General features: G+C 34.6%; 3 protein-coding genes across 3 annotated transcripts; 2 read left to right on the top strand and 1 right to left on the bottom strand.

Moving 5' to 3' along the window:
* The first annotated feature begins 12,296 nt into the window (after positions 1-12,296).
* Positions 12,297-15,637, top strand: LOC109184980 (probable WRKY transcription factor 50). Its single transcript, XM_019334973.1, has 3 exons — positions 12,297-12,674; positions 13,029-13,164; positions 15,218-15,637. Exons 1-3 carry the CDS (start codon positions 12,440-12,442, stop codon positions 15,342-15,344), a joined length of 498 nt encoding a protein of 165 aa, XP_019190518.1. The 5' UTR covers positions 12,297-12,439; the 3' UTR covers positions 15,345-15,637.
* Positions 15,638-17,893: 2,256 nt separating this feature from the next.
* On the bottom strand, positions 17,894-19,862 carry LOC109184979 (uncharacterized protein At4g33100). Its single transcript, XM_019334972.1, has 4 exons — positions 19,715-19,862; positions 19,398-19,482; positions 19,166-19,306; positions 17,894-18,252 (listed from the first exon to the last, which is right to left on the bottom strand). The coding sequence occupies exons 1-3, from the start codon at positions 19,804-19,806 to the stop codon at positions 19,199-19,201; spliced, it is 285 nt and encodes a 94-aa protein (XP_019190517.1). The 5' UTR covers positions 19,807-19,862; the 3' UTR covers positions 17,894-18,252; positions 19,166-19,198.
* A 5,639-nt stretch (positions 19,863-25,501) lies between these two features.
* LOC109185007 lies at positions 25,502-26,939 on the top strand. Its single transcript, XM_019335004.1, has 4 exons — positions 25,502-25,538; positions 25,616-25,703; positions 25,782-26,210; positions 26,307-26,939. The coding sequence occupies exons 3-4, from the start codon at positions 26,127-26,129 to the stop codon at positions 26,886-26,888; spliced, it is 666 nt and encodes a 221-aa protein (XP_019190549.1). The 5' UTR covers positions 25,502-25,538; positions 25,616-25,703; positions 25,782-26,126; the 3' UTR covers positions 26,889-26,939.
* The last annotated feature ends 506 nt before the right edge of the window (positions 26,940-27,445 follow it).

Here is a 27,445-nt window from a genome sequence, read left to right as displayed (position 1 = left end):
TTGATAGGTAGGTTAATTCTTTCTTATATAGGTTTAAACTATGAATATGATGTTCAATTGATCAATAATTATGAATATGAAGTTTGATTATTATGAATATGTTCTTATTCCACTATTGACATTGATTGTTACAATTATGGATATATAGTTCTCAAATTATGAATATATAGTTTTCAGATTATGAATGTGTAGTTATGCAATTCTGGATCTATACTTGTGATGTTATGAATTTGTAGTTATGCAATCCTGAATGTATAGTTGTTAGTTTATGGATCTTTATTTATGAATATATGGTATCATAACTGCCTATGTTTTTTTGTAAACAACAGAGCTATGCAAGAGAGCGAATCTGACGTCGAAGATGTCACCATGAGGAAAACACCTGTGCGGAAATTCAGAAACATCCCACTTTATTTGAGGTCGCCGTACTGGACGAAGAATAAAGGCTCCATCCATAATGCAACTCCAAAAGAAAAGGTCGTTTCAAACTACACATTTTTGGAAGCCTCAAATGAGCACCCAGGAGGGTATGTTTCCATCCACATATTTTACATGAATTTTATTTATTAATTTATGTTCTTTTATTTATTTTTTTTTTTGTGTTGTAGAGAGATATTGTTCAAATACGGTGACTACTACTTATCAAAGGATGATTTTGCCACTCTGGGCAATGGTGAGATACTCAGCAGCTTCTTAGATGTCTGGTCCTTGCGTTTTACATTGCTAAACACGTCCCGTGCAGTTGGGGAGACAAAGTGAGTCTACTTCTCCACGCTAGTACATGTAAGTGTTTTTTTTTTTTTTACTTTCAAACACCTATTTTAAAAAATTTGAATTTACATAAAGAGTCATATAACAGTAATTACACTAAAAGTAGTTATGGATACTTATTTGTGCAATTATGGAAGTGTAGTTATTCAATTCTGGATGTGTAGTTGTGAAATTCTGGTTTTATAGTTTTGTAATTCTGGAATTATAGTTTTGCAATTATGGGTCTATAGTTATGAAATTCTGGAAGTGTAGTTATATAATTCTGTATGTATAACTTTAACAGTTTCAAAGTATATTATATGAATTATGAATACTCATTCCTGCATTTGTATATACAGCTGCAGATTGATCCAAATGACCAGTGGATGAAGGATCTCCAACTGACATAAAAAAGGGTCCTAGACTTATTTGAGCATTGACACTTTTCATCCTCCATAATAAAAATTGCCAGTTAATAGCCACTATTATTGGTTGTTGGACACTTTTGGTCATCCGTCACTTATGATGTTTGTTGACTGTTAAAATAAAGGGCATTTATGTCATTTTATGTCTTCTCCTCCTAATATTGACAAGAAGAATAGTCTTCGTTGTTGACCCGCCATCAGAAACTCCATCAGCATCTTCACTGTGCCGTCACCATCTCCACTGCTCACCGAAACCGCCATATGTGCCGCCGACTAGAGGCCTCCGCACACCCCAACCCCATCCAAACCATCAGAACGATGCAAGGGCCGGGACGCCGGCAAATCCTCCATTGACGAAGGTGCGAGCGAACTATCGGCCAGCGCAGAAGCCCTCCGATCAACAATTCGATCGTTTGCGGACGACCTCGACGCCTCATCAACACCATCCAAGCCCTTTGATCGTCCATGTAGTGGCCCAATCGCCGACGAGTTGCCATTGACGAAGGACCGCCCAAATTCTTGGAAACCATAGTTGACCTCCGATCATGACTCTGATAAGTGGCGAACAACCGAGATACCATGGATTATCGTTCAAAGTTGTTGCCGCTCCCATTTTTTGCAGAGGTTGAATTGCAATCTAAATTCAAATTTAGCAACAACCACATCAACGCTAAGTCCAGATATTGGAATTGCAAATCAGACAACTCAGTTGCACCAAGGAAAGTCGATCGTGAAAATTGCGGAGGTGGAATGGAAGCAATTGGCAAAGAATGAGGGGAATCTCACCTTGATAGGGAAATTTGAGTAGGTAGACCTTCAGTGGATGTAATTAGGTCTAAATTTCATTCGATTTTCTAGATTACTAGTTCGGCGCAGATTGGAATTCTTAATGCGAGGAATATTTTGGTGTGATCGTGCGAATTGTGGCGTCTCTGGAATTTTTTAGGCAGAGCTACGCTTGGTGCTGCGTGTAGAAGGGGAATTGCAGGGTGGAAATTGTTGGAGGTGAAGGGGAATTGAATGGATTTTGGCAGAGCATTGAGGTGGAGAAAGTGCCGACATATTGCTCTAGTTATGGCCGATTTGGTCATGCTTTGGCAGAGTGTTGAAGGATGAGTCGAGAAGGAGAAGACGATGGGAGGAAATCGGAGGTGGAGGAGACGGTGGAGTTGACTACTTTTGAGGGCGACGCGGTGGTTGATGGCGGTGGTCTTCGAACCTCGTTTGGAGTTGTTGTTTCGTCTGGAGTTGTTGTTTCGAAGTATAAAAGGAATTTCCTTTTTTTTTTTTTAAAAAAAAAAGAAGTAAAAAATTGAAGATTAGAAGATGAACACATAAAAAGACAACGTTGCCCTTCATTTTCACGGTCAACAAACGTTGCACTGACGGAGGACTAAAAGTGTCTAACGACTAATAAGCGTGGTTAAAAATTGACAATTTTTATTATGGAGGATGAAAACTGTCCACGCTCCAATAAGTCTAGGACCAAAAATGGCATTAACTCCAGAATTTCAATGAACGATTAAGCTATGAAATATCCAGCTTTGGGAACCTAGATATTAGTGACGCAGAGTTAGTAAGTTCTATTACCTATGTCCAATTTGACTTTATCATGTCCAAAAAATATTAACATTGCTTTAACTTTAAATTGGAATTAGATATTTTTCGCAGTTCATCGCCATGGTCACTACTTCTTGGTCTGCTTCAACATAAAAGAACATAAAGTACAGGTCATAGACAACAAGGAGTTACCAGCTGATGTTTCAGAGAGGGACAAATATGGCGACTGCCCACACTTGTTGGTAAAATTGATAAAAAAAAAACCTTGACCTTCTTATCATTACCTATATATTAACTTTAAAGCATTATCAACACTAAACTAATTTTTTTGTCCAGATTGAAGCATTCAACGATTACCTTAAAGCCGAGTGCTACTCCTTATATGTGAGATTGCAAAATGTTGCAATAGAGTTCTTTAAGTTGGACTGGGCAAACACTGAAAATGTCACCGATTGCAGAATATATGTACTCCGGCATATGGAGACATACCGAGGGACTCTACAAGACTGGCAGCCAGGATTCAAGAAGAATATGCGCTTGAATGTAAGAGTACAATAAATATATTACTTTCAAAATACATTAAAAAAACTTCATAAAACTAATTACTTAATGTTCTTTATTTACAGGAAAACTTCATATACGAATTGCGAGCGAAATATGCTGCCAATCTCATAAAGTGGAGGATGAACGCAGTCAGGGGGGGAGGTTCTACAAGCGGCCAAAGGTGTCTCCAAGAAGAAGTGAATGAATATATATCTTCGACATGTTGATTGTATTCTAACAATGTGAAACTTTGTGTGTTCTACATTAACAATGTGAGTTGACTCTGTGAATGCATGACGCTAAAACTGAATACCAATTTACTTTTGATCTATGCAATTCTTTTTTTTTTTTTTTGCACGTATCAAATCTAGAATTGCATGACTACACATACGTAACTTCATAACTATAGATCCATAATTGCATAACTACGAATCCATAAGTTAATAACTATACATCCATAATTGCATAACTACAAGTCCATAACTATATAACTATACATCCATTATTTCGTAACTACAAATTCCATCACTATGGAAACTACACATCCATAATTGCATGACTACACATCCATAATTGCATAACTATAATTCCGTAATTGCATAACTATAATTCCATAATTGCAAAACTACACATCCATAATTGCATAACTATACACCCATAATTGTATAACTATAATTCCATAATTGCATAACTGTAAATCCATAATTGCACTACATATCCAGAATTACAAAACTATAAATCCATAATTGCATAAGTTCAATGATAACAACTTGTATTTATCAATCTACACCTACATTGTCATCTAAACCCTTACTAAACTGAACAAAATCTGAACTCGAAGAAATTGGATGTACGAGGTATCCATCCCCAGCAAGCTTGGATATGCCTTCCAAAACCAAAGACTGAACAGCACTCTTTGTACTCAACGCAACTTTATTTGCAGCACTCCTTCTCCCCCTTGCAAGACTGTACTTCTTTTCAATAACACCACTCCTCCTTTTATTACGCTCATCTTTCAATCTTCGGCTTGAAGGATTTTGTACACCACCACTTGAAGATGAAACACCACACTCTTCAATATGCACATACCCAATCTCAGCTTCAACCTTTTTCTTTACATCGTCAACAGTTTCATCACACAATTTTCTAGCTACACTACTATCTTGACTAGAAACAACTAATCTTTGAAATTTCCTACTAATATCAAAAACCCAAATTGAAGGAGAGACACCAACATTATAAACCATAGAATCAATGTTGACATTACTACCATCAATAACCTTTTTAGTCCATCTTTTAAGGATATATTTGTCAGGGATACTAGAAACACAATGTACATGAAGAATGCGAAGACAATGACAGCATAGAATTTCCAACTCAGAAATCAACTTGCAACTACAAGAAATGTCCAAGTTAGCTGGGTTAAAACTAACTTCATGCCTTATAATGTCTATATCTAGCCGCCACACGTGATACTTGTGTTGACGGCCATCATTCAACACTATTTCTTGATGACAAGCACTGCCTTTCATAAATTGTTCCTCAAACAAAAAATATATCTCAATAGTATATACCTCTCTAGCATGTGAAAGAAGTTTCACGTGCTCCATCATCATAGCGGGTACCCCATGAGCACAACTAAAATCTTCACCATTCTCTTTACTTCTCCATTCAGAAATTACGCTTACAAACGATGAAACAAAGACCAGCTGTCTTAGACAACCTTCTAGAAATCGAATGATTTGTAGTTTCAATCCTTTGTGACGACAAAATGCCCCCAGAAAAATAATCCTTGTTAAATGCTGGACACCACTTCTCCCTACAGTCATAAAGCTTTTCTAACCAAGTACTCTTGTGACATTTATAGTCAGTCACCAACCTGAAAATGATAAGACAAAATCACTAATGTTTATGAAGCAGAATAACAAACAACATCACCACATCTCTAACACATGCTCAGAACTTTCTACTGCTATATATGCATAATTGGAATACTATATATCCATAATTGATAGACTATATATCCATAATCCATATACTACATTTCCAGGGACCACCAGTCAGTTCAACTGCTATATATGCATAATTGAAATACTATATATCCATAATTGATAGACTATACTTCCATAATCCATATACTACATTTCCAGTGACCACCAGTCAGTTCAACTGCTATACATCCATAATTGCTATACTATACATCAATAATTGTTAAACTATACATCCATAATTCATATACATCCGTAATAAATATACTAAATGATCAGAAAGCCTAATACTATATACATATGAAATATAATCCAATAATACTATACATATGCAATATAATTCAATAAAAACCATTAATTACTAACATACCTTGTCCAATAAAATTGAAATTCAGCTTCAGTCTCTGTGTATTTCAACACGTAGTTAAACATATCCAAGAAATCCTTATTATTCCTTAACGTCTTGATATGCTTCTTTGAATTCTCACCAATATGCCATATGCAAAGACGATGACGTGATGTTGGAAACACTTTAGAAATAGCAGCAGTCATAGTTGCACATTGATCTGTCATGATAGACTGTGGACACTTGCCACCCATAGATCTTAAAAACGCTTTAAACAACCACACAAACGATTCTATCCTCTCGTTCATCAAAAACCCGCATCCAAACATTACACTCATGCAATGATGATTCATCCCTACGAAAGTGCCACAAATCATATCATATTTGTTGGTGCGATATGTTGTATCATGCACTAACAAATCCCCAAACACCTCATAATCTCGTCTCATTTGACCATCCCTAAAAAAAAAAAAAAAAAAAAAAAAAAAAAAAAAAAAAAAAAAAAAAAAACTGCACATTCTTGCATCCAAATCAAGTTCAAAATCAAAGAAAAAATCGGACTCGGTAGACTGGCTCCTCCTAAATATTTCAATTAAAGAGTTAGAATCAGTTCCATCCAATCGCTTGACTGTATCAGCAGCCATTGAATTATAAGCATCTCTATTGGTGAAACCAACTAATGGAGACCCCCCTGATTGGTGTTTTAGGAACCTAATACCATCCGCCAGTGCAACTCCACTGTCCTTCAAACCTTGTAAATATAAGAGCTGATTATCTCCAACACTTCTATGTGAACGAAGTAGATGACTCTTGTTGAACATACATAACTCATGATTGTGCACTTTCTCATGTTTTGTAACTGTCCATAACCCATTATCACCCACGTCAAACTGAACAAATGCTTCACACCCTGTCCTTGTGTCAATTTTTGAATAAGCCTTAACCCCACTGTTTGCCTTATAACCAGCCTTAGAACAACAAAAGTTCTTCATTTGAATTGTGTTAGTAGATCCCTTGTAGCGTTGATGACCCTTCCTCACACTAAAACCAAGTCTATATGCATAATTGTTATACAACTCAAAAGCCTCATCAACATTACTTACTAACAAACCAACCAAATTTTGATCAACTGCAAATATAACACAATAATAACCATTTCCTTTAAAATATAATTCCTAACCAGAATTTGCTAATTAAAAGGTAAACAACTATGAATAAACCTGGAATTGATGAAAAGCCATCAATGTCTACATCTGCTTGATCTGAACTCACTTAACCATCCACAATGCCTTCACTAACTACATTATATAGACATGGTAAACATTATTTCAAACAGTTCATCAAACAGCAAAAACAGAGTACCTACAAATTCTGGATATATATGTATGTTATTATGGATATATAGTTATACTATTCTGGATACACAGACGCAACAAATTGACAAAACAGAGTACCCGCGAATTCTGAATATATAGATATGCAATTCTGGAAATATAGTTATGAAATTATGGATGTGTAGTTATACAATTCTGGATATAAATATATAAAATTATGGAATTATTGTTTTGCAATTCTGGAATTGTTGTTATACAATTATGGATATATATATACTTATGAGATTTTGTATAAATATTTACAAAACCAACAAACTCATATTCATTGTATCGCAATCAAACTAAATGGCAGATTCTAAACACAAACATCACTGCTAAAAACAATTTTATCGCAATGAATCACAAAATCATACAAAAACGCAAAAGGAACAAATGCAAAAACAATAGCAAAATGCAAATCACCTTGAATCGAATGCCCAGCACCAACTGCAGAATTTGCCTGCTCTGTTCCCTCCTCCATCTAACAATCAATACGTAAAAATTCGAATGCAATTCCGATACAGATTGCGATTGCGATTGCTAATGCAGAGATCTCGATTGCCAATTCCACAGTGAATAACTGCCAAAGATCGAATTGGAAACTTGGAAAAGAAACTGAAAGGAAAAAAACGCCGTTTACGAATTTTTTTTTTTTAAACAACATACCATGTCCTTACTCTAAAACAACGTTGTGTGCATCCGTATGCACCATGCATGTTGCATACGGGTGCACAGCATAATTTGCCCATAACTATCGACCATGTGGCAATGTTTGATAAGATGAGTCAATAGATAATGGAGGCACCGTGGCGTATGGCGAAAATTCAATCACAAAATTACAAAGGTTGGACGCGCCGCCGTTTGCGGTGTCTAAGTAGTAACAAGGGAGAGTTTGAATGCAAATGAAAGGTTGGGACGTTTGGCTAGTTTGCACCAATGAGTTATAATCATGACCGATAAGGACTTTCTCCAAACTTGTAATATTATTAAATTCTCTTTTATTGCCGTAAATAAATCATGTGATTCCTCCATTATACATCTACCAACTCAAAGGCAAAATCTTATGTGAGATTGTGACGGTTCTGGTCAATATAAAACTATAATATTTATACTGATAAATGTAATACTAATTAAGAATAGAGTATTTATAACATATATAATATTTTTAAAAGTATTACATTTTTTCTTATAAGAATTACATTTTCTCTTATAAATAATAAACACTTACCAACATTGCTTATAAGGGAAAGTGTTAATACTTTTGATGAAAAATATAAAATTATTATATTTTTTAAAAAAAAATATTATATTTTTTTTCATAAGTAACAATTGCTTTATTCCTTATTAGTATTACATTTTTCAGTATAAGTATTACGTTTCATATTGATCCAACTCGTCTCATGGATACTGTTACACAAGTATGACCCTCTACCAAAACCATATTCCCTTTATGATCCTCAGTAAGATTGTTCCCCTCTTTATGATAACAAAACGGTATTTATTACTTGTCATAATTGTAAAAAGACAAAATTACATTTTTCGTCTCTAATGTTTTGTTAGTAAAGAGACGAAAAGTGCAACGCCAATGATAGCTTAGAGACAAAAGTGAACATGACCAACAATTAAGGATGAATTCTACAATTATTATATAACTTAATGACGAAAAGTGCAATTTTCCCTTGTAAAAATATTTAGGGAATAAGGGTCATATAGGCCATCGAACTACACACCAAAAATGCAATTAGGCCATTGAACTCAAAAAATATGCAATTAGGTCTCTAAGCTAACCAATTTCATGCAATTAGTTCAATTTACATGTTTTTCAAGTTTTTAACAAGTCACCCCCAAATTTTTAAAAAAAAAAATTAATAATTATTTAAAATTAAATGAAACTAAAAAAAAAAAAAAAAAAAAACCGTCACCGCCGTGCCAGAGACGAAGAAACTCCCCTCGTCTTCCGCGAGACTTTTTTTAATTTAATTTAATTTTAAATAATTATTTTTAAAAATATTTTAAATTTAGGATGACCTGTTAGAAATCTGAAAACCTGCAAATTAGACTAATGGCATGAAATTGATTAGTTTAGGGCCTAATTACATGTTTTTTTAGTTCAATTGCCTAATTACATTTTGGTGTGTAGTTCGATGGCCTATTTGATCCTTATTCTAAATAAATAGTTACTTAGTCAAATTGGTCAAGCTCTTAAGAAGTCTATAGATCTTCTTGATTTAAGTTGGTTGGTAAGTTTACCCAGTGTACATCTGTAGATAGTAATTACGAATTTCTCTTGTCACCTAAAAAGTAATAATAAATAAATAGTTATTTAAGAATTAAGATATCATTTTGAATAGGGTTTACTATTAACGATTTTAGTTAGGTAAACCTGAATTTGAACCCCTATGACATGTGTAAAAACCAATCTCTATTACTGAAATTCCAGCAACAACAGTTTTAAAAAGTATATAGAGACAGAATGTGGGGTTCAATTATTGTTTTCTACTACAAAAGTATATGAACATATGTTGTTTTCCCATAAATCAGATGTGAAGAAAATTCAATGATGGAGTACTAGGTGAGCGTTAAATACGTCACAATCGATTTTTTCTTTTTCTCCCTCGTGATGGAGTATTCCACAAATTATGGTTCACCTTATATGATAGATCCTGGTTCAAAATGACATTTTGATTATATGTCTACAGTTAACATATTATTAATTGTATGTACATAATTTATTAACTACAAGTACATAATATATCGACTGCATATACAATATGTTAATTGTAATAAACAAATAATTTATTGACTGAAAGTATATATATATATATAATATATTAGCTGTAGACACATAATCTAAATGTTATTTTGTATTAGGATCTACAATGCAAGGTGGACCCTATTGGTATTTTCGTGTTCTAAGGGAAGAGAACACTTTTATAAATAGGCACAAAACATAAAACAACATTACTTACCCAAGGCATATAAGGTGGACAAAATGACTCTTTGGAATGGAATTCAATCTTGTTGTAAAGGTTGTATTGAAATCATTTCTATTTATCTATTTAACAAAAAAGATGGCAATGGTTTAGGATCTTATACTCTAGTAACACAAGAATGAAATTTTCTGTAAAAGCATTCATGTTTGGCTCCCCTCCCTTTGAACAATTAAAAGAAGGAAAAATTGTAATTTATGCCCCTCACAAATATGTCAATTATCAATGTCACTCCTAAATTATTAGTGGTGTAGATATTGCCCCTTAATTTTTAAAACGTGACATATATTGCCCCTCTCCTGAATTATTAGTGGTGTAAATGTGGTTACCCGTCATTTTTCTTGTTCGAAGACCACATTTTTTCTTCAATTTTCTTTCTTCGTTTGTTCTCCTTCCGCCGACAACAATGTTTCTCCTTCTTCCTATTAGGGAAGACGCAATATATATATATATATATATATATATATATATATATATATATATATATATATATATATATATATATATGTCACGTTTTGAAAATTGAGGTACCACATTTACACCACTAATAATTCAGGTGTGACATTGATAATTGTCATATTTGTGAGGGGCATATTGACTCTTTGTGCGAAGTATATATGAACAGATAAAGACAAAATGAAATCCCTCGAATAAACGTGGCAAAATAACTATACTCAGAGGACCCCATATGGCATTAACTCTTATTATTATAAAACAAATAATATGTTCATTTTTAGAACCATGAGCCAAACAGAAAAAAATACAATTTTTAAACTTTCAACCAAACAGAAAATAGATCATTTTTTTTTTTTACCTTTAGCCAAACACCATAAAATAAAACATTTTTCAAAATGAGTCATTTTTTAGAAATCATTTTCCTGAAAACATTTTACAAGTTTCCAAACGGACCCTTAAATCAAAATGTTATGTTAGTGGGTTGAAGAATTATTTATGAGGAAAATTGTAATACTTTTGAGAAAAAGTGTAATGCTTATTAAAAATTCATATCTCATGTACGAAGATCCGTGAGACGGTTTCATAACAGATTTTAATGTCATGTTTAGTATTCATGTCAAACCATTAACCAACTCTTTGTTATTCCTGATTTTCTTAGTATTTTCCTGTGATGTTTAAACTTTTTTATTGTCTAATACTTTCTATGTATTCTTTAATTTATACAGAGTTAATACCTCCAATGATCCTCAGAGTATTAGGAATTTATCAGCTATGGTCTTCTGAGTTTTAAATGACATCCAATGGTCTTCCATGTTTTAAAAAATAACCACATGTGGTCCTAATTTGAGTTTAAAACTCAAATTAGGACCACAGGTTGTTATTTTTTAAAACATGGAGGACCATTGGAGGCCATTTAAAATTCGAAGAAACTAACACAGCGGGTAAACTCTTAATACTCGGAAGACCATTAGAGGTATTAACTCTTATACAAAGTATATTATATCTAATATTATGAAAAATTAAATTATAAATACCTGTTTAATTAATTGAACCAGAGTCAAAGAAAGAAAAGAAATTAAGGTAAAGCAAACATAAAGAGACAAGCCAAAAAAAAAAAAAAAAGAACATGCAGTTGTGCCGCCCTACACAAATAAATATAATCTTGAACGACTTACGCTACCCATCCAATATCTGTCAAGGTGTAGAGAACTCACATACGAAACCAACCAATTAAGCACTACAAAATCCCACCACAATTTAGCGTAATTGGTTCATCATCTGATTAAGGTTCTGTTTGGTAAAAAATTAGCCTATAGGACAATTTTAGCTTATTTGACCATTATTAATTGTTTAATTTAGTTAAAATATCAATATAAATGTTTAGTTAATTAGCTTTTTGCAACTCCAAAAGGCTAAAATTCAAAAAGCTACTCCAAACAACTTTTTCAATTAGCTTTTTAAGAAAAGAAATTATACCAAATAGCTATCAACTAACAGCTAATTTACCAAACACTTTTCTACAATCAACTAATGTTATCAACTATTTATACCCTCTAATTAACACAATCAGCTAACAGTTAATAGCTAACAGCCATTTTACCAAACAGGGCCTAAGTCATGATGGTAGCAACAGTGGAATAGGATCTGACGAATATGCTGATTGCGCAACTCGCGATTTACTTCCGCAGTGACTCTAAAAACAGGGTCCGATGAGTTTAGGATTAGTCCGACGAAACTGGAATACCCAAGTTAAATTAAAAACAAAAAACAAAAAAAAAAAATAAAAATGAAGCACTACAAAGTCTGCGCACAAGTCTTCCCACCTATGCCCCACCATACTCTCATCTCTCTGCTAACATACACCATATCGTAAGCCATGCAAGTCTACTGCCCCACCTCGCATGAAGCTTCTCCCGTCTTCCCACGAAGCTTACTACGAAGGATCAGATGACAACATATTTATACTCCCACCACCCACTACTCCTTCTTCACTGCACTACGAACTCCCATGGATGGGAATTATTACCAGAATATGGGCTCATCACCTTTTGGGAGCCCCCATCACCCTGTATTTGAGCCCTCTGAATATCTCGACTTGGGCGACTGGGCGGGGGAGGAGGAGGAACCGGCGGCGATGCACGTGTCCGGCGGTCATTATTATCCCCTTCTTAATCCGCCGCACCACCAAGCTCCTCCTCCTCCGGAGGGAGTTCACGGCTACCTGCAGGGAGGACCCAGAAACAGTAAGCAAACAACGCTAGCTAGCTAGCTGTTATTTTGTCTAACATACTCACATGTTTGATAACATAGTTAGCTTATCAGTCAATTTTAGTTTATTTGGTCACTATTAGCTTTTTGTAAGAGCTTATTGCTCCAAAATATTAAACTTCAAAACGATTAACTTTTTTAGAAAGTCATTTTGCATTAATCAGTTAACAGTTAATTTACCAAACATCTTTCTACAATCGGCTAATGCTATCAACTAGTCAGAACTACTAACACAATTAGCTAACAGCTATTTACCAAACACGCTCATTATCTGTATTAGAATTTAGAAAACTTACTACTTTGTTGGTCGGTCAACGCATTTGATATAGATGGTGGGAGCTACGGCGGCAGGGAGATGAGAGAAAAGTTCGCGTTCAAAACAAAGTCTGAGGTTGAAATACTGGATGATGGGTACAAATGGAGGAAATACGGCAAGAAGATGGTGAAGAACAGCCCAAATCCGAGGTAATACCATGATATGATTTGACAGTGACACCCACTATTTATGGCACTACATGCTCGTCTTCTTAAAATCTGTGAATTATCATGCACTCCCTATTGTTCGATTGCAATTCCTTTTCCACTTAATTCAAAGCAAAAAAAATTTCAAGATTTGATTGTGAGAAATTACACTTCTATAGAATTATAATTCTTCAAATGTGAGGAATTGCAAATCCTGAAAAATTACAATTTCATAATGCATTGAAAGAAAGTTTGGAGTGTAAAGATCAAATTGCCCTCTGCAATAATCCTACACCTTTCTCTAAAAATTGCAATTATATGGGAACATTTTAATTTTTATATAATTTATTTCCTTTAAATTCTCATATATATCAAATACTATAATTGAAATTTTCAGTAATTCTATTTTTGTGAATAAAATTTAAATTTTTACATTATTCTCACTTTATTACTTTTTGTATATTTCTACATATATTAACTTACTGAACTACTTTTATCAAACACCTAAAATAACCACTTTCAACTTTTAGCCAATTTTCAACCCCAAATATGCCAAACAAAACCTTAAATTTATAAATAGTTCATTTTCAATTTTTCTTATATGATAAGATATTAACATAGCTTACCATGATTGATTATATTGTTTATCAACAAGAATTACTATAGACCTCCATGGACGACTGCTCTTTATTTATTTATTATTTTTAAAAAATTAATAAAACATGCTGATTCATTAATGGATTATCCATTTTTCATTTCTTAAAGTTACATAACCATATACAAAGATGTCATTTTGTATCTTTCTCAACAACTACTTTTACCAAATAGCTAAATTAACCATTTATGGGGCATTTGGTAAATGGTTGTTTACTGATTGGGTTAATGGGTTTGACTAATTGATAACATTAGCTTATTGTAGAAAAGTGTTTGGTAAATTAACTGTTATATGTTAACTGATTACATATAAAATGACTTTCTCAGAAAACTGATCAAATAAGCTAATTGAGACACTTTTTGAATTTTACCATTTTGAAACAATAAGTTGTTACAAAAAGCTAATTAATCATTGATTGTTTAACCAAATAAAACTGCTAATAGTGATCAAATAAGCCAAAATTGGCTGATAAGCTAACTATTTTACCAAACAGTGCCTATATCTTTTTCGACTTTTAGCTAATGTATTAGAATCAAACGCTTACCACTATGCCAAAAACTATAGCTCACAGCGAAGGCGAAAATTTATTTTCTTATAAACCACCACATTTTCGAGAGGCGTGCTGAACTTAGCCATTCACTGGCCTCTGCCCAACAATCACTTTAGCCACTATTTATTGGGCTTGACCCTTTCACCGGCGGAGCGTTATGCCATGGAACCGTGTTCACCATTCATGGTGAACACGGTTCCAACGGTATTAGTACACCGTTATCTTTCTTTTTTTTTTTCCTTAATTAATTGCGTGAGTTTTCTTCTTCATTTTCACATTTTGCGGTTTCACTTTAATTTGAGGTGAACAATGATTTCGGACATTCATAAATTATGAATTCATGTCTGCACATTCACTTTGAAACCATGCCTACACATTTCCGTCCGAAATCACGGACATTCATAAATTATGAATCCATGCCTGCACATTCACTTTGGAACCATGCCTACACATTCACTTTGGAACCATGAGATTATGAATTTTCTGTTATAAGATTATGAATTTTCTGTTATGCGATTATGAATTTTCTGTTATGCGATTATGAATTTTCTGTTATGCGATTATGAATTTTATGAAAATTCATAATCTCATAACAGAAAATTCATAATTTGATCAACGCGCGCCCGTTAACTCCACATCCGCGAAATTTTATTTTTTTTTGCCTAAAAACGACGTCGTTTGGCCTTGTGTTCACCGTTCACGGTGAACACGTTTCCAGGGCATAATTTGCCTTCACCGGCCTCCACCCAACATAATGCGAAAGAGAGTCTTAATTTGATAAATAGTTGCACTTTTACATATGATAAGATACCACCACAGCTAGCTTACCATGATTGCATTGCTTATCACAGGAATTACTATAAGTGCTCTGTGGATGGTTGCCAAGTGAAGAAAAGAGTTGAGCGAGACAAAGATGACCCAAGCTATGTAATAACAACCTACGAGGGCATCCACAACCATCAGGGTCCCCTGTCCTGATCACCACAATGCCAAAAACAACTGCTCCAATGGTTAGTTACTAAAAATCACCATTTGGTCATATCACCTACCAACCACTTTCGGTTGCATCTGTATGAGGTTCTAGAGGTCCCAAACTGTTTTTCCAGAGGTTAGACCACAGACGATTCCTTAGTCTTAGATCAAGAGTAGTAAACTAGTAATAATCTGTACGGTCAACCGGACACCATATATAGCATATAGCAAATAGCAAAAGCCTTTCAGTCATGTATTTAACTTTTCACATTGGAAACAAAAGAACCCATTGCCAAAAACTTATCTTGCTCGTGTTGGAAATTTGATTACTTCTGGAATCAGCCAAGCAAATTTCTTTTTCCTGTCCCAAAAGAAACAAACGTGAGGAAGAATACGCAGTCTGAAACCGAGAAGGATATATAGTCCAAGCACATGAGAACAAGGGAGATAGACGAAGTTCAGACTATTACTAATACTTGGTTAGTCTTGTATCTAATCATGTATGGTAGTCCACTACTCGCATCATCATCACTTGCGATATAAACAACAGACGACAAACTTCATTGTTAGTATATATAAACAGATTAATGATCAAATGAGAACTCCTCCTCCCGTGAGAACCTGCGAACCAACATGAATGCACACAAACTATTCCAGGGTAGATTGAATGCATTGTGTACTGGAATCTAAGATTTTGTGCATTTATGTACAAGTTCGTAGGTTCTCACGGGAGGAGGGATTCATTGGAACATCACCCCATATAACCATGACCAAGTTTCCAAATGTACAAATATGTGACTGGGAAAAACATACCACTTCAGCTCAGAGATATACAAACATAAATTGACTATTAGTTTCCTCCTTCATTCACCCTTCTGGGAAAAACATGCATGCTTATGAGATTTTAAATAACTTACATTAGGCAAAAGACTATAAGGACCTATACATGAAAACTTTATGAAGCAAACTCTCTGTTTCCATTGCCATCAGAAAGCAACAATAGGAGCCAGGGCATTACCTCTTCTTGCAACCCAAATATGCTCATCAGCAGACATAGCACTCCTACCTTCCTCAGTGTGTTCTTGGATACCCATCTCTTTTACTTTGGGGTTTATTCTTCCTCCTCCAACAGCCTATGCAGATAATCCTTTAAACTACTGTAACTTAAATCTTGTTCAAGCAATGTTGTAGAAGGCGCTAGGCGGCAGACGGGTGCCCAAGGGGCGCCTAGCGCCTAGGCGGGCGAGTAATAATAATAAGAAAAACACAGCAATGTACACATTGCACACCAAAAAAATAATAATAAAAAACTCAGCCAAGTGGCCTACTCGGGTGCCAAGGTCGCCTACTTGGGAACCGAGTTTGGTCGACTCAGGTGCCAAGTTGTCCGACTCGGGCGCCTAGTCAGCTGACTAATGCCCGCCTAATGGTAAAATCCCCTTGGCCTAGGGGCGCCTAGGCCGATTTTTACAATAGTGTGTTCAAGCAAATAAGACATCTCTACTTAATTAGAACTAGTATTGAAGTTCAGTGTTGCCAAAGGCATATCTGAGTTCAACTCTCAGAGCTGCTTTGAAGTTTCTGCCTACAGGACCACAGTGCTGAATTAAGGAATCAGGAATCTATTGTTTCATCATCTCTCTAAATTAGAACTGCTTATGCAAAGGCTGTTGAACAATGGAGAGCTAAAATTTTAGCAGTTGACTATAATCTCGTGTTCATCATTCAACCATTCAACATACAGCTTCACTAGTTCATTTTTATCAACATTTTCTTTCACGTTCAGATGTTGTAACCCTATAGCATATCAGGAACTGAGAAAGGAAGCAAGGCGTAAAGTTTGAATTTGTTGCATTATATCATATATCAGATTGGGTTCTTAATTATTGACCGTTATATTGTAAGCATTTTCATCTTAGTCAATGCAAAATAAGACTTTCCAGAGATATTAGTCCTAATCCACCTCAGCACACTGTGAGGTTGAATTTCAATGAAGATAACTCTGGTCAAAAAAATAATTTTCAACCTGTAACAACAATCAAAAAGAAATAACTAATGAAATAGACGATCAAAGAATCAAAGAATAAGACATAAAGATGTAAACTGCCTAGAACTCTTACCTAATGGAGAAACCAAAGGACTTTGCAAACCCCACATCTACCACTTGTAGATCCTACTTTCAAAGCACTTGTTCTATCATCTTGCCAGTAACATCTGCCTACTTGTTCCCAGGTCACCTAAGTTTTAATTGGCCCAGTAATGAGGTTTCCAGAAGAAATGCAAAATTGTGCCTTTGGTAAAAGTACTTGTATTATTCCACTTAAAGGTTAATATAAGATAAAACTCTATCACATTGTACTGTTTAGCACAGGTGATTGAGGATTAAGAATCCTGGCTTACAGAAATTGATGGATCATGGATGTACTGATTGTCGCTTATTTAAGCATATACTTAGTACATTAGGATATTTTTTTTCTTGGGTGCTTCAAGCCACAAACAATAATCGTATGAAAATGCAGTTTGATGAATATTCTTTAAATGAAACAATATACACATAAAAACTAATTCTTGAGCCAATTCTGATTTATAGCTGGCAAAGACGCAAAGCAGGGTCAATCTTAAAAGGTAAAATTCATTTCAAATTCATTGATAACATTTCAACATTTAATACAAATAAAAGATAGCAATTCGAGCTACTTTCCTACTTCCCATACAAAAAAAGGAAGATTTTTGTAGAAGCTGCAGTCTTCTTGCATAGAATCTCAATATCTCATACATGTACCTGTAATCCCATTATTAGGGCCTATGGCAAACTGTTGAAAAGCAACAGCAAAAGCATTTAACCAGATTAAAGGCTGAACTTAATATGTAGACTGTCCAGAAGAGCAGCAAAAAAGTGCAATTTCTTGGCATCCTGAAAGGGAAAAGTGAATTCAATTTCAACAACCCTACTGCTTTAAAATTCAATCATAAGTTAACTGTTTTCTTATGTTAGCAAGTTACTAGCTTGTAAAATATTTGTTTTTCAAAAAAGTACATTAATTTGCATTATGCCATTATCACTTGTATTTTAAACAAAAGATTCAAATAAAGTCTCACACTAAAGGAAAGAAATTGGATTATGACAGATTGATCAGGATAATGTGTCTTTTTAGATTTAAGGAATAACGGCATGAGAAAATATTAGGAATCAAATGTGAATATTTCTCTGAAGAAGTTAAAAACCAAATTCAAGGAGAATACAAGAAAGCATTATCTATTCCAAGAAACAGTTTTGAACCAAATACAATGGTCAGGACTCAGGATGTTAATCAACTCCTTTTCTCTTCTTTGGAAGATAAAGCAACGAACATATCTATAATGTCTGAAAGAAGATGACCTAAAATTTCAAGCTTTCAACAGTTGTATGAACTATGAAGTCAGGTACAGAATCCTATCCATCCCATCCCACCCCACCCCACCCCAAACACTCACAGAAGAAAAAAGTAAAAACAAAAATCAGGGAAAGAAATATTTCAATGTATATAGCCAATATGGCATTAAATGCAGAATAAGTTCATAATGAAACTATTCTGGAACTTATAAGAATCAAATTGATCCAACTACATTTGTACCATTTATGTTCATGGGCAAATACCAAACTAAAACGTTTATTTGGTATCAAATTTCCACAATCCATATTTTGGACCTTGGAACATTTGGATACGCCACACTTTCAATCACATGGAACTTGGATCAATTTGCCTCAAATTGATTGCATGTCAAATAAACATTAAATCTAAATGCAGTGCTGTTAAAGAATTTAGTCAATCTCTTCATAAATTCACCTTTCTCAAGTATCTCCATAAGTTATAGAGTTGCTATTGTCTAGGAGCTCCGGCAGGGCCACTAAAATCAGTTTGATTGCCCAAATTGATAGTGCCCTCCGCTTCCAAGAATCTACTCAAATATTTATCATCCAAATGTTGCTGAAAATAATTAACAAATACATACTCAGAAAAATAATTAACAAACACATTCTTCAATCTTCACTGGTTATTCAAAGGAAAAACAGCTTACAGAAAGACAATCTCGATATTTCTGCCACTCCGAAACGCATTCTTCTTTATCCCATTGACCCTTCAAGAACTTCTCAGAATACCATCTGGGGAAAAAACATTAAAGTACCAACCATCAACTTCACTGTTTAGGGTTTAAGGAAAATTAGCAGGATCGACTTCTGAAAAGGTTTCATATAACTGCTATGTGACTATTAATCAGCACAACAATTAAAAAATAAAAATAAAACTAGTTTTTTTCTGTGTATTTCTTTTGGGAAATGGAGATTGAAACACCAAAACACACACACACAGAGGACTATGAAAGGGGAAACGGACCTGTTGAAGCAATTGTGGTAAGCTTCTCTGAGGTGGGCGCAAGGTGAAGTTGCTGAGGAAGATGAAGTTTTCTTCTCCTTCTTAATCCCCATTTCTGTAAGCAGCTAAAAACCATAAGCGGCTACCCAGTTGTCGGAAAAGCAATCGTTATACCGTGCACCACGGCTTGTATTTTATAAAATTATGTGTATTTGTTATACAATTTGTACATTCAAATTAGTGAAATTTTTACTTTCAAAAAAAAAAAAAAATTAGTGAAATTTTTATCCTGTTAAAAAAAGATTATGTGTATTCAGTTATAAAACTCTGAGTTTTCAGGTATAAAGTTTTGTGCATTCTATTATATAATTATATACATTCGAAACATGAGAATTTTCAGTTATAAAATTTGTCAATGTCAGTTGTCTACCTGACAATAAAGACTTTTTCCGAGGCAAATTATACCGTGCATCAGGGCGCACAATGCATTGTGCGTCTTGGCCCAAAACGACGTCATTTTGGACATTTTCGTGTGTCTGTTGTTAACTCTTTAAAAAAAATCATGTTTCGAATGTACAGAATTGTATAATAGAATACAGAGAATTTTATACCTGAAAACACATAATTTTATAACTGGAAATTCTCATGTTTAAAATGTACAGAATTATATAATAGAATGCACAGAATTTTATACCTGAAAACACAGAATTTTACAGAATTATATAATAGAATGTACAGAATTATATAATAGAATGCACAAAATTTTATACCTGAAAACACGAAATTTTATAACTGAAAATTCTCATGTTTCGAATGTATAGAATTATATAATAGAATGCACAGTTATACCTGAAAATACAGAACTTATCAAAACGACGTCGTTTTGGGAGGCGCGAGACGCACATTGTTATGTGCGCCCTGGTGCACGGTATAATGATTGTGTAACAGTAGGTAATTAAAACAACGAGTTAATATTCAAAATGGATGGACTATAGTGATTTTTCTCAATTTCGTCAGAAACGACTTTAGTGACTTAATATAGTCTCAGAATTTTGTGTGTTTGCTCAATTTAATCATCCGTTTGTTATTTCGTCAAATTGGTGTTAAATAAATAGACAATTCAGTAATCTCAATATTGATATCTCTTTACTCTCGGTCAGTGCAAAATTCCTATTTTTTTTTACGAGTTACTCTCAAACCTGCGAATCAAATTTTATATTCGCTGGTTTGAGAGTAATTCGTAATAGAAAGATAGATTTCGCACTTCGCAAGTTTAGGTGTAAAGAAATGCAATTGCCGAGTATGCCGCCCAAGATTTAGGGTGTGTTTGGTTCGCACATAGGAATCGGAATCGGAATGAGTATCAAATATTTGGTAATGGTAATGGGTTTTGGTGAAAGTATTTAACATGTTTGGTAGTAGCAGGGCCGGTCCAAACATTTTATAGGCCCGGGGCGGAATTGAAAAAAAGGGCCCTTATATGAAAAATTAAAATTAAAATTTAATAATACTAATAAAATCATGATGTCAAATAATATGAAATAAGATTAGAAAATTTTTAACAATTTTTTTAAATACAAAAATATTCATGTCATTCAATCCCTGCAAAAATAAAGATTAATATTTTGCATAATAAATGAAATTATAACATATAGCCCAATTAATTCCGAATAAGTCCCCATTAATATTTGGACATCAACATTCAACAGAAGCTTAAAAAGAGGCAATATGAATCACTAAAGCAAAGTAATTAGTAAATTAAACCAAAAAATTACTTTGGCATTTGACAAATGCCATTTTACTTGAAGGAATAGATACAACAATACAGCTTATCCAATTAACAATACAACTTTCAATATTTCAATTAACAATTAAGAATTTAGAATTCTGGATAAATGGATAATTATTTAATCTGCAAACTAAGAATCCCAATTAAAAATTATCATTCTTAAATAAATTATAGAGCTTTCAGAAATCAGAATTCTACAAATTTCTAATGCAGTACATTCTACAATTCTGCAAATCCCAATTCTTAAATGGCCAAATCATAGACTTTTCAACAATACAATTAACAATACGGCATAATTCCTAAATCATAGCTTTCAAAAAAAAATATCAAATCATAAAAATTAAAATACCTTTGCAAATTACAATTGTAGACCGGAGTGGTGAAGGCGGCGAACAGAGTCAGGACCGGCTGACCGCAGAGAAGATTTGTTATTTGTGGATTATGAAAGTAGATTGTCGATTCACTCAATTGCCCATTCTTCTCCTCCCAAAAGGTTGAATCCCCAATCCTAAGGCCGGCCCCCCCACACCCCTCAATTGCCCATTCTTATTTAGCTTGAGAGGAATTGAACGGTTGCTGTGGTGGAGAGGTATTGAATGGTTGCGACTTGCGATGCGCTGATGCCTTTTTTCTTCGATTCTTCCTGGATTTTCCATCTATTCGACTTCCATAAGAATTCATTAAGTCAAAAATAATTAAATAATTTTTTCTAATATATACTAAATAATATAGACAATATACAATATATTATAATATCTTAGTTTATGGGCCCCCTCTAGGGATGGGCCCTGGGCAGGGGCCCAGCCTGCCCATGCCCCAGGGCCGGCCCTAGGTAGTAGGGTGGAATGGGAATGGTTATTAATAGTAGTGCTTGAGAATGAATAAGGGAATGAAACCCTTATTTTATTTGGGTATGGGTTTTTCAATTGATGGGGTATTCGAAACCCATAGTAATGTTCTAAAAACCTATCAACCAAACAACAACATTCACTTTTATACCCATTTCTATGGGCAAAATCCTCCAACCAAACACACCCTTAGTTGTGGCTGTGGAGAAGGTATTTCAAAACAATGGGGATATAGTTGTGGCTGTGGAGAAGGTATTTCAAAACAATGGGGATATATGATATATAAGGATGAGTATTTTGCATATATACTTAGGAGGTACGTCATGCATATCACACTGTATCAAATCTTGGACCATCACTTTGTGGGTTTCGACCCTATTGGTTATGGTTTGTGCAAGGAATACAATTGGTTGAAATTAGGGGTGCATTTGCTGGTGATGCAGGATTTATTGGGTGGATACTAAAATTGCATGCATGGAAAAGTGGATACAAGGCAGGGAAAAGCGTACACTTGGAGTCCGATTTTCTGAATAACAAAAGTCGGTGGGTGAGCATCCGATTTTTAGAATAATTTTCGGATTTTAATTTCCCAACAACCGCCCCACCCACCGCCCCAAGCATTGTGAGACAGCTTCAAACCCCAATGCATGCTGGTGGTCCCTGCGCAGGTTTGATTCACATTTACTAAAGCATTTGTTCCGGTTCTACTCAAACCCCAAGCATTGTCAGACAGCTTCCCTTCCCAATGAAACTTTATCGTAAATGTAAAATTATATTCCCTAGGAACAACTTTATTGGACTCCACACCTGATGTTACAATGCATGCATGCTTTTTCAGATGTATGGTAATAAATGTATGCTCCACAAGTGTTGTTGCATTTGTTCTACTAAAGCATTTGTTCTGATTCTACTAAAGTATTTGTTCCGATTCATAGCCATTTCACAAAGGTTTTCTCTCTCAACATATTTGTGTTATTAAAAGTTTCTTCCCAAGCCACTTCTCAAGCATTTAGATTGGATCAGCACTGGATCTTCCCAAATATCTTCTCAAACATCTTCCCAAACATCTACAGTTTTGCAATATTGAGGTAAAAAAAAAAAAAAAAAAAAATATATATATATATATATATATATATATATATATATATATATATATATATATATATATATATATATTTGAGTTGTTTTACACTGCGTAGGAAAAAAAAAGGTTTATATTTGAGGTAAAAAAAAAAATTATATTGAGGAATATTATTTTAGTCAGTTCATATTTTATACACCGCAGTATTTATTATTTTGTTATGTTGTTTTATTGTAGATTATATCGCATTGTAGCATATTATTTCATGTTTTGACTTTGATGTTTGTAGTGTTTATAACATTTATTTAACCCAAAAAAAAAATAATTGTGTGAAATTATTCAGAGAAGTTTATTACTCCATTTATTACCGTTAAATATACATTATCAGTAGATACCAGAACAAAATGGGAAATTTACTAAATGTGAAATATATATATTTTAAATGCCGTTTATATATATTTTTTTATGTTTAAATGAAGTTATTATTATTTTATTTGTTAAGTCAGAATTTATTTTTTCTTTGAGTATATTATTATAATTTAAACCGGAGTGATGAAGTCCGAACCAAAAAAAAAAAACAAAATAAAAAAATTAGGAGTGTATAATTATATATATTCAATGTCATAGAAATATGTAAAAAGAAATGTTATATTGGTACAACAAATGTTATAATAGGTGTATTGTGTATTTATCATCATAAACCAACCAACTATATATAAAATGAATAAATAGAATGTGACTGTCCCACGAGTTCCAATCACTGATTTAGTAGAAATTATGGTTTCACTGAATGGGATGTGACTAAAATAAGTTTTTATATTTTAAAAGCAGTTTATATATATATATATATTTGACGTTTGAATGCAGTAATTATTTATGTATTTGTTAAGTAAAAAATATTCTTATTTGAACTGCTTGAGGAATTCCGAACCAAAAATAAAAAATTCAGCTTTTTGGTCCGATTTAGAAAAATTCGGCTTCTGCTTCACCAATCCGGAATTGTAAAACTCGGACCATTAGGGTCCGAGTCTTACAAATTTTTTTAAAATTTGTAATTCGGAGCATTTTGGTCCGATTTAAAAAAAATTCGGACCAAAGTGCTCCGAGTTTTGCGTTTAAAAGAGCATATTTTTTATTATGTACTGATTATGCCTCGTACATATTTTATTTATGTACTTGAAATTTTTTATTTATGTACTGTCGTGTTGTTAATTGCGTAACTTGTTGTTCGAAGTTGTTATAATGTTTTTAATTTGTAAGTATTATGAATTGTTTTGATACAGGAATGGCTAACAACAGGCGAGTGCATCCCGGGCCACTACAAGAGGGTTCGTTACCATTTCAAACCCGTCATCGTAGTAGGGCAATTTGGACGGATCCAACGTATGACTTTCAACTTAAAGTCGTTAAATACGATACGTTGACTAGGTGTGCAGCCGTGAATGATGATAGAGTCAAAGCGTGGCTGCGAGTCGCTGGTTTGTATGGTGTTTCTCAGTTGCCCAAAATTCAGTTGGATCATGGGCTTATTACTGCCCTTTTAGAGCGATGGAGGCCGGAGGTCCACGCTTTTCACATGCCCTTCGGTGAGGTTGGAATAACTCTTCAAGATGTTGAAGTGTTATTCGGCCTTAAGGTCGACGGACTTTTGGTGACGGGTGAGGATACAATTGGCACTCCGGCAGAAGTAAAGTTAATGTGCAATGAGCTGTTGGGAGTTGAGCCTGCCGATAGGTTCCTGTCCACCACCATGATTCACGGGTCAGCTGTCCTGGACGTTCAGGCTCTTCATGCGGACAGCACAGATGAAGAAGTGTTGTTGGCAGCCCGACGTTTTATATATTATTTATTAAACAGTTTTTTATTTCCCAACGCAACCAAAGGGAAATATAAATTGTACTTGCTCCCGTACGTTAGTAATCTGTATATTTGTGGTGAATATTCTTGGGGTTCGGCTGTTCTGGGATGTCTTTACAGGGCGTTGTGTAGAGCTTCCGAAGCCGACAAACGTACAGTGTATGGGTGTCTTCTTCTAGTCCAGATTTGGGCATGGGAGAGGCTGCCTATGTTTCAGCCGCAAGGTGTATTGCCGCGCAACCAAATCGCTGACTACCCTATTGCATACAGGTAACGATCTCTAAATTGGCTGCATCAATGTTTTAATATTGAAGTAGTAGTATTTATTTACTTTGACATTGTTGTAGGTGGGTTTGTCGGCATTCTTGGTTATCAGTGCCTACGCACACTGTCGTAGCCTATCGCGATCAATTAGATCGCGTAGCTGAACATAGAGTAAGTAATTTTATGAATATGAATACCTTTACATGGAATATTATTTTAGTCAGTTCATAATTTATATTTTCTATGCAGTTTAATTTCACCCCTTACGATGACTATCTCGATGCCTTGCCCCCATATTGCACAGCGGGGAGGATTTTGTGGACTGCTCGTGTTCCGCTTATTTTTTACCACGTGGTGGAATATCACCACCCTGACCGGTTCTGCAGGCAATTCAATGGTTTGCAGGTTGTGCCAGCAGATGTGGTGTACGACCAACGGTTGCACGATATGGACCAACGGGGTAGGTCTCGGACTAATTGGTCACTAAAACACGCAGAGCACGTGGCCCGTTAGAATGCTCGGTATGATTTGGTTATCCACATGCAATGAACTGATCGACCGCAGGTTGTGGATAGGTACCACACATGGTACTACATGCACGGTCAACGGCTTATTGGTAACCCTTCGCATTATAGTAACCAGGGATTCGTGCAGTGTGCAGCATCACTGAATGATGCGGTTAGTATATTACAAATGTTTTGCAATAATTGGAATAAATTTAGATTTGTTATTATTTTATTCGTAATAATTCCTAACGCATTTTGTTTAAATTAGATGCATGCCTTCAACCGGTTGAGGTTAGATTCCCATCAGGTCCTCGACAATCCTGACGCCGATCGCGATGCATTCATTAGGGATGTTGAGCAGCGGAGTACTGATATGATGATCAATACTGAGTACGAGTTCCTATTGCACGTGGCACCGCAGCAATACTTTGGGGCTCCGATGCCGGATGAACCATTTGGCCCTCGGCGTGCAGATGGTCGTCGAGACAGGCCCAACATGCGTGGTAAAACGTATGTTGTGTTTGTTGGTCGCCAACCGGAAATATATGACAATTGGGAGGATGCAAAAACTCAAGTGCATCGCTATAGCGACAACTTGTATAAATCATACAACTCGAGGGATGAAGCCATTCAAGCTTTCAACAGATTCATAAGTAGTCAACGACATGATTCCCAAGCATGCAGTTCTAATTCCGCTTCAAGTTCCAGCTCCACCGTACCGAATACAAACACATTTTCAAATGAGGAAATCTTAGCTCGTATGCAAGATGAACTCGCACGTGAGAATCACGAGCACGCGATGAAACTGGATGCAATCGTTGAAGAATTTAAACATCTACTTTCCAAATAAGTTAACATAATGTTTGAATAAATATTTGCATGAGTTTACTCCATTGTTGTTTGGCATGTGTTTAAGTTTTATGTTTTGTACGCATAAACCAACCCTATCATATTTTCCTTCCATACTCCAATTAATTTTATAAAATGTAATTTTTGATAGTGGCAACACTATCAAAATAAAAAAAAAAATAAAAAAAAAAATAAAAAAAAAAAGTAATTGGCACAACTTGACAATAGTTGGAGTCTCACCAAATTTATTTTACTGATAAGTGATTTTATAAAAAAAGTGCTTTGTGATAGAGACTAGACTTTCATAAAGCTGATAGGGACTACACTTTGGTACACTACTATAAATAGAACACTACTATACAAACAACTAAAGCTGTTAGGGACATTTAAATATAATTATTTCGGACTCTAGTACACTACTATAAATACCACACTACTATACGAACAAATCAACCAAGCCCCACAACTGCCCCACAACTGCACCACAACATTTGCGAATCTCATATTTACAAAGAGCCAAATTCAATTTTCTCGAACTGCAATTCTTTTAAAATGGCA

Source organism: Ipomoea nil, unplaced genomic scaffold, assembly GCF_001879475.1.
Source record: "Ipomoea nil cultivar Tokyo-kokei standard unplaced genomic scaffold, Asagao_1.1 scaffold1303, whole genome shotgun sequence".
NCBI lineage: Eukaryota > Viridiplantae > Streptophyta > Magnoliopsida > Solanales > Convolvulaceae > Ipomoea > Ipomoea nil.
Note: the sequence above shows the minus strand (reverse complement) of the source record. Positions and strands in the feature narration are given on the sequence as shown.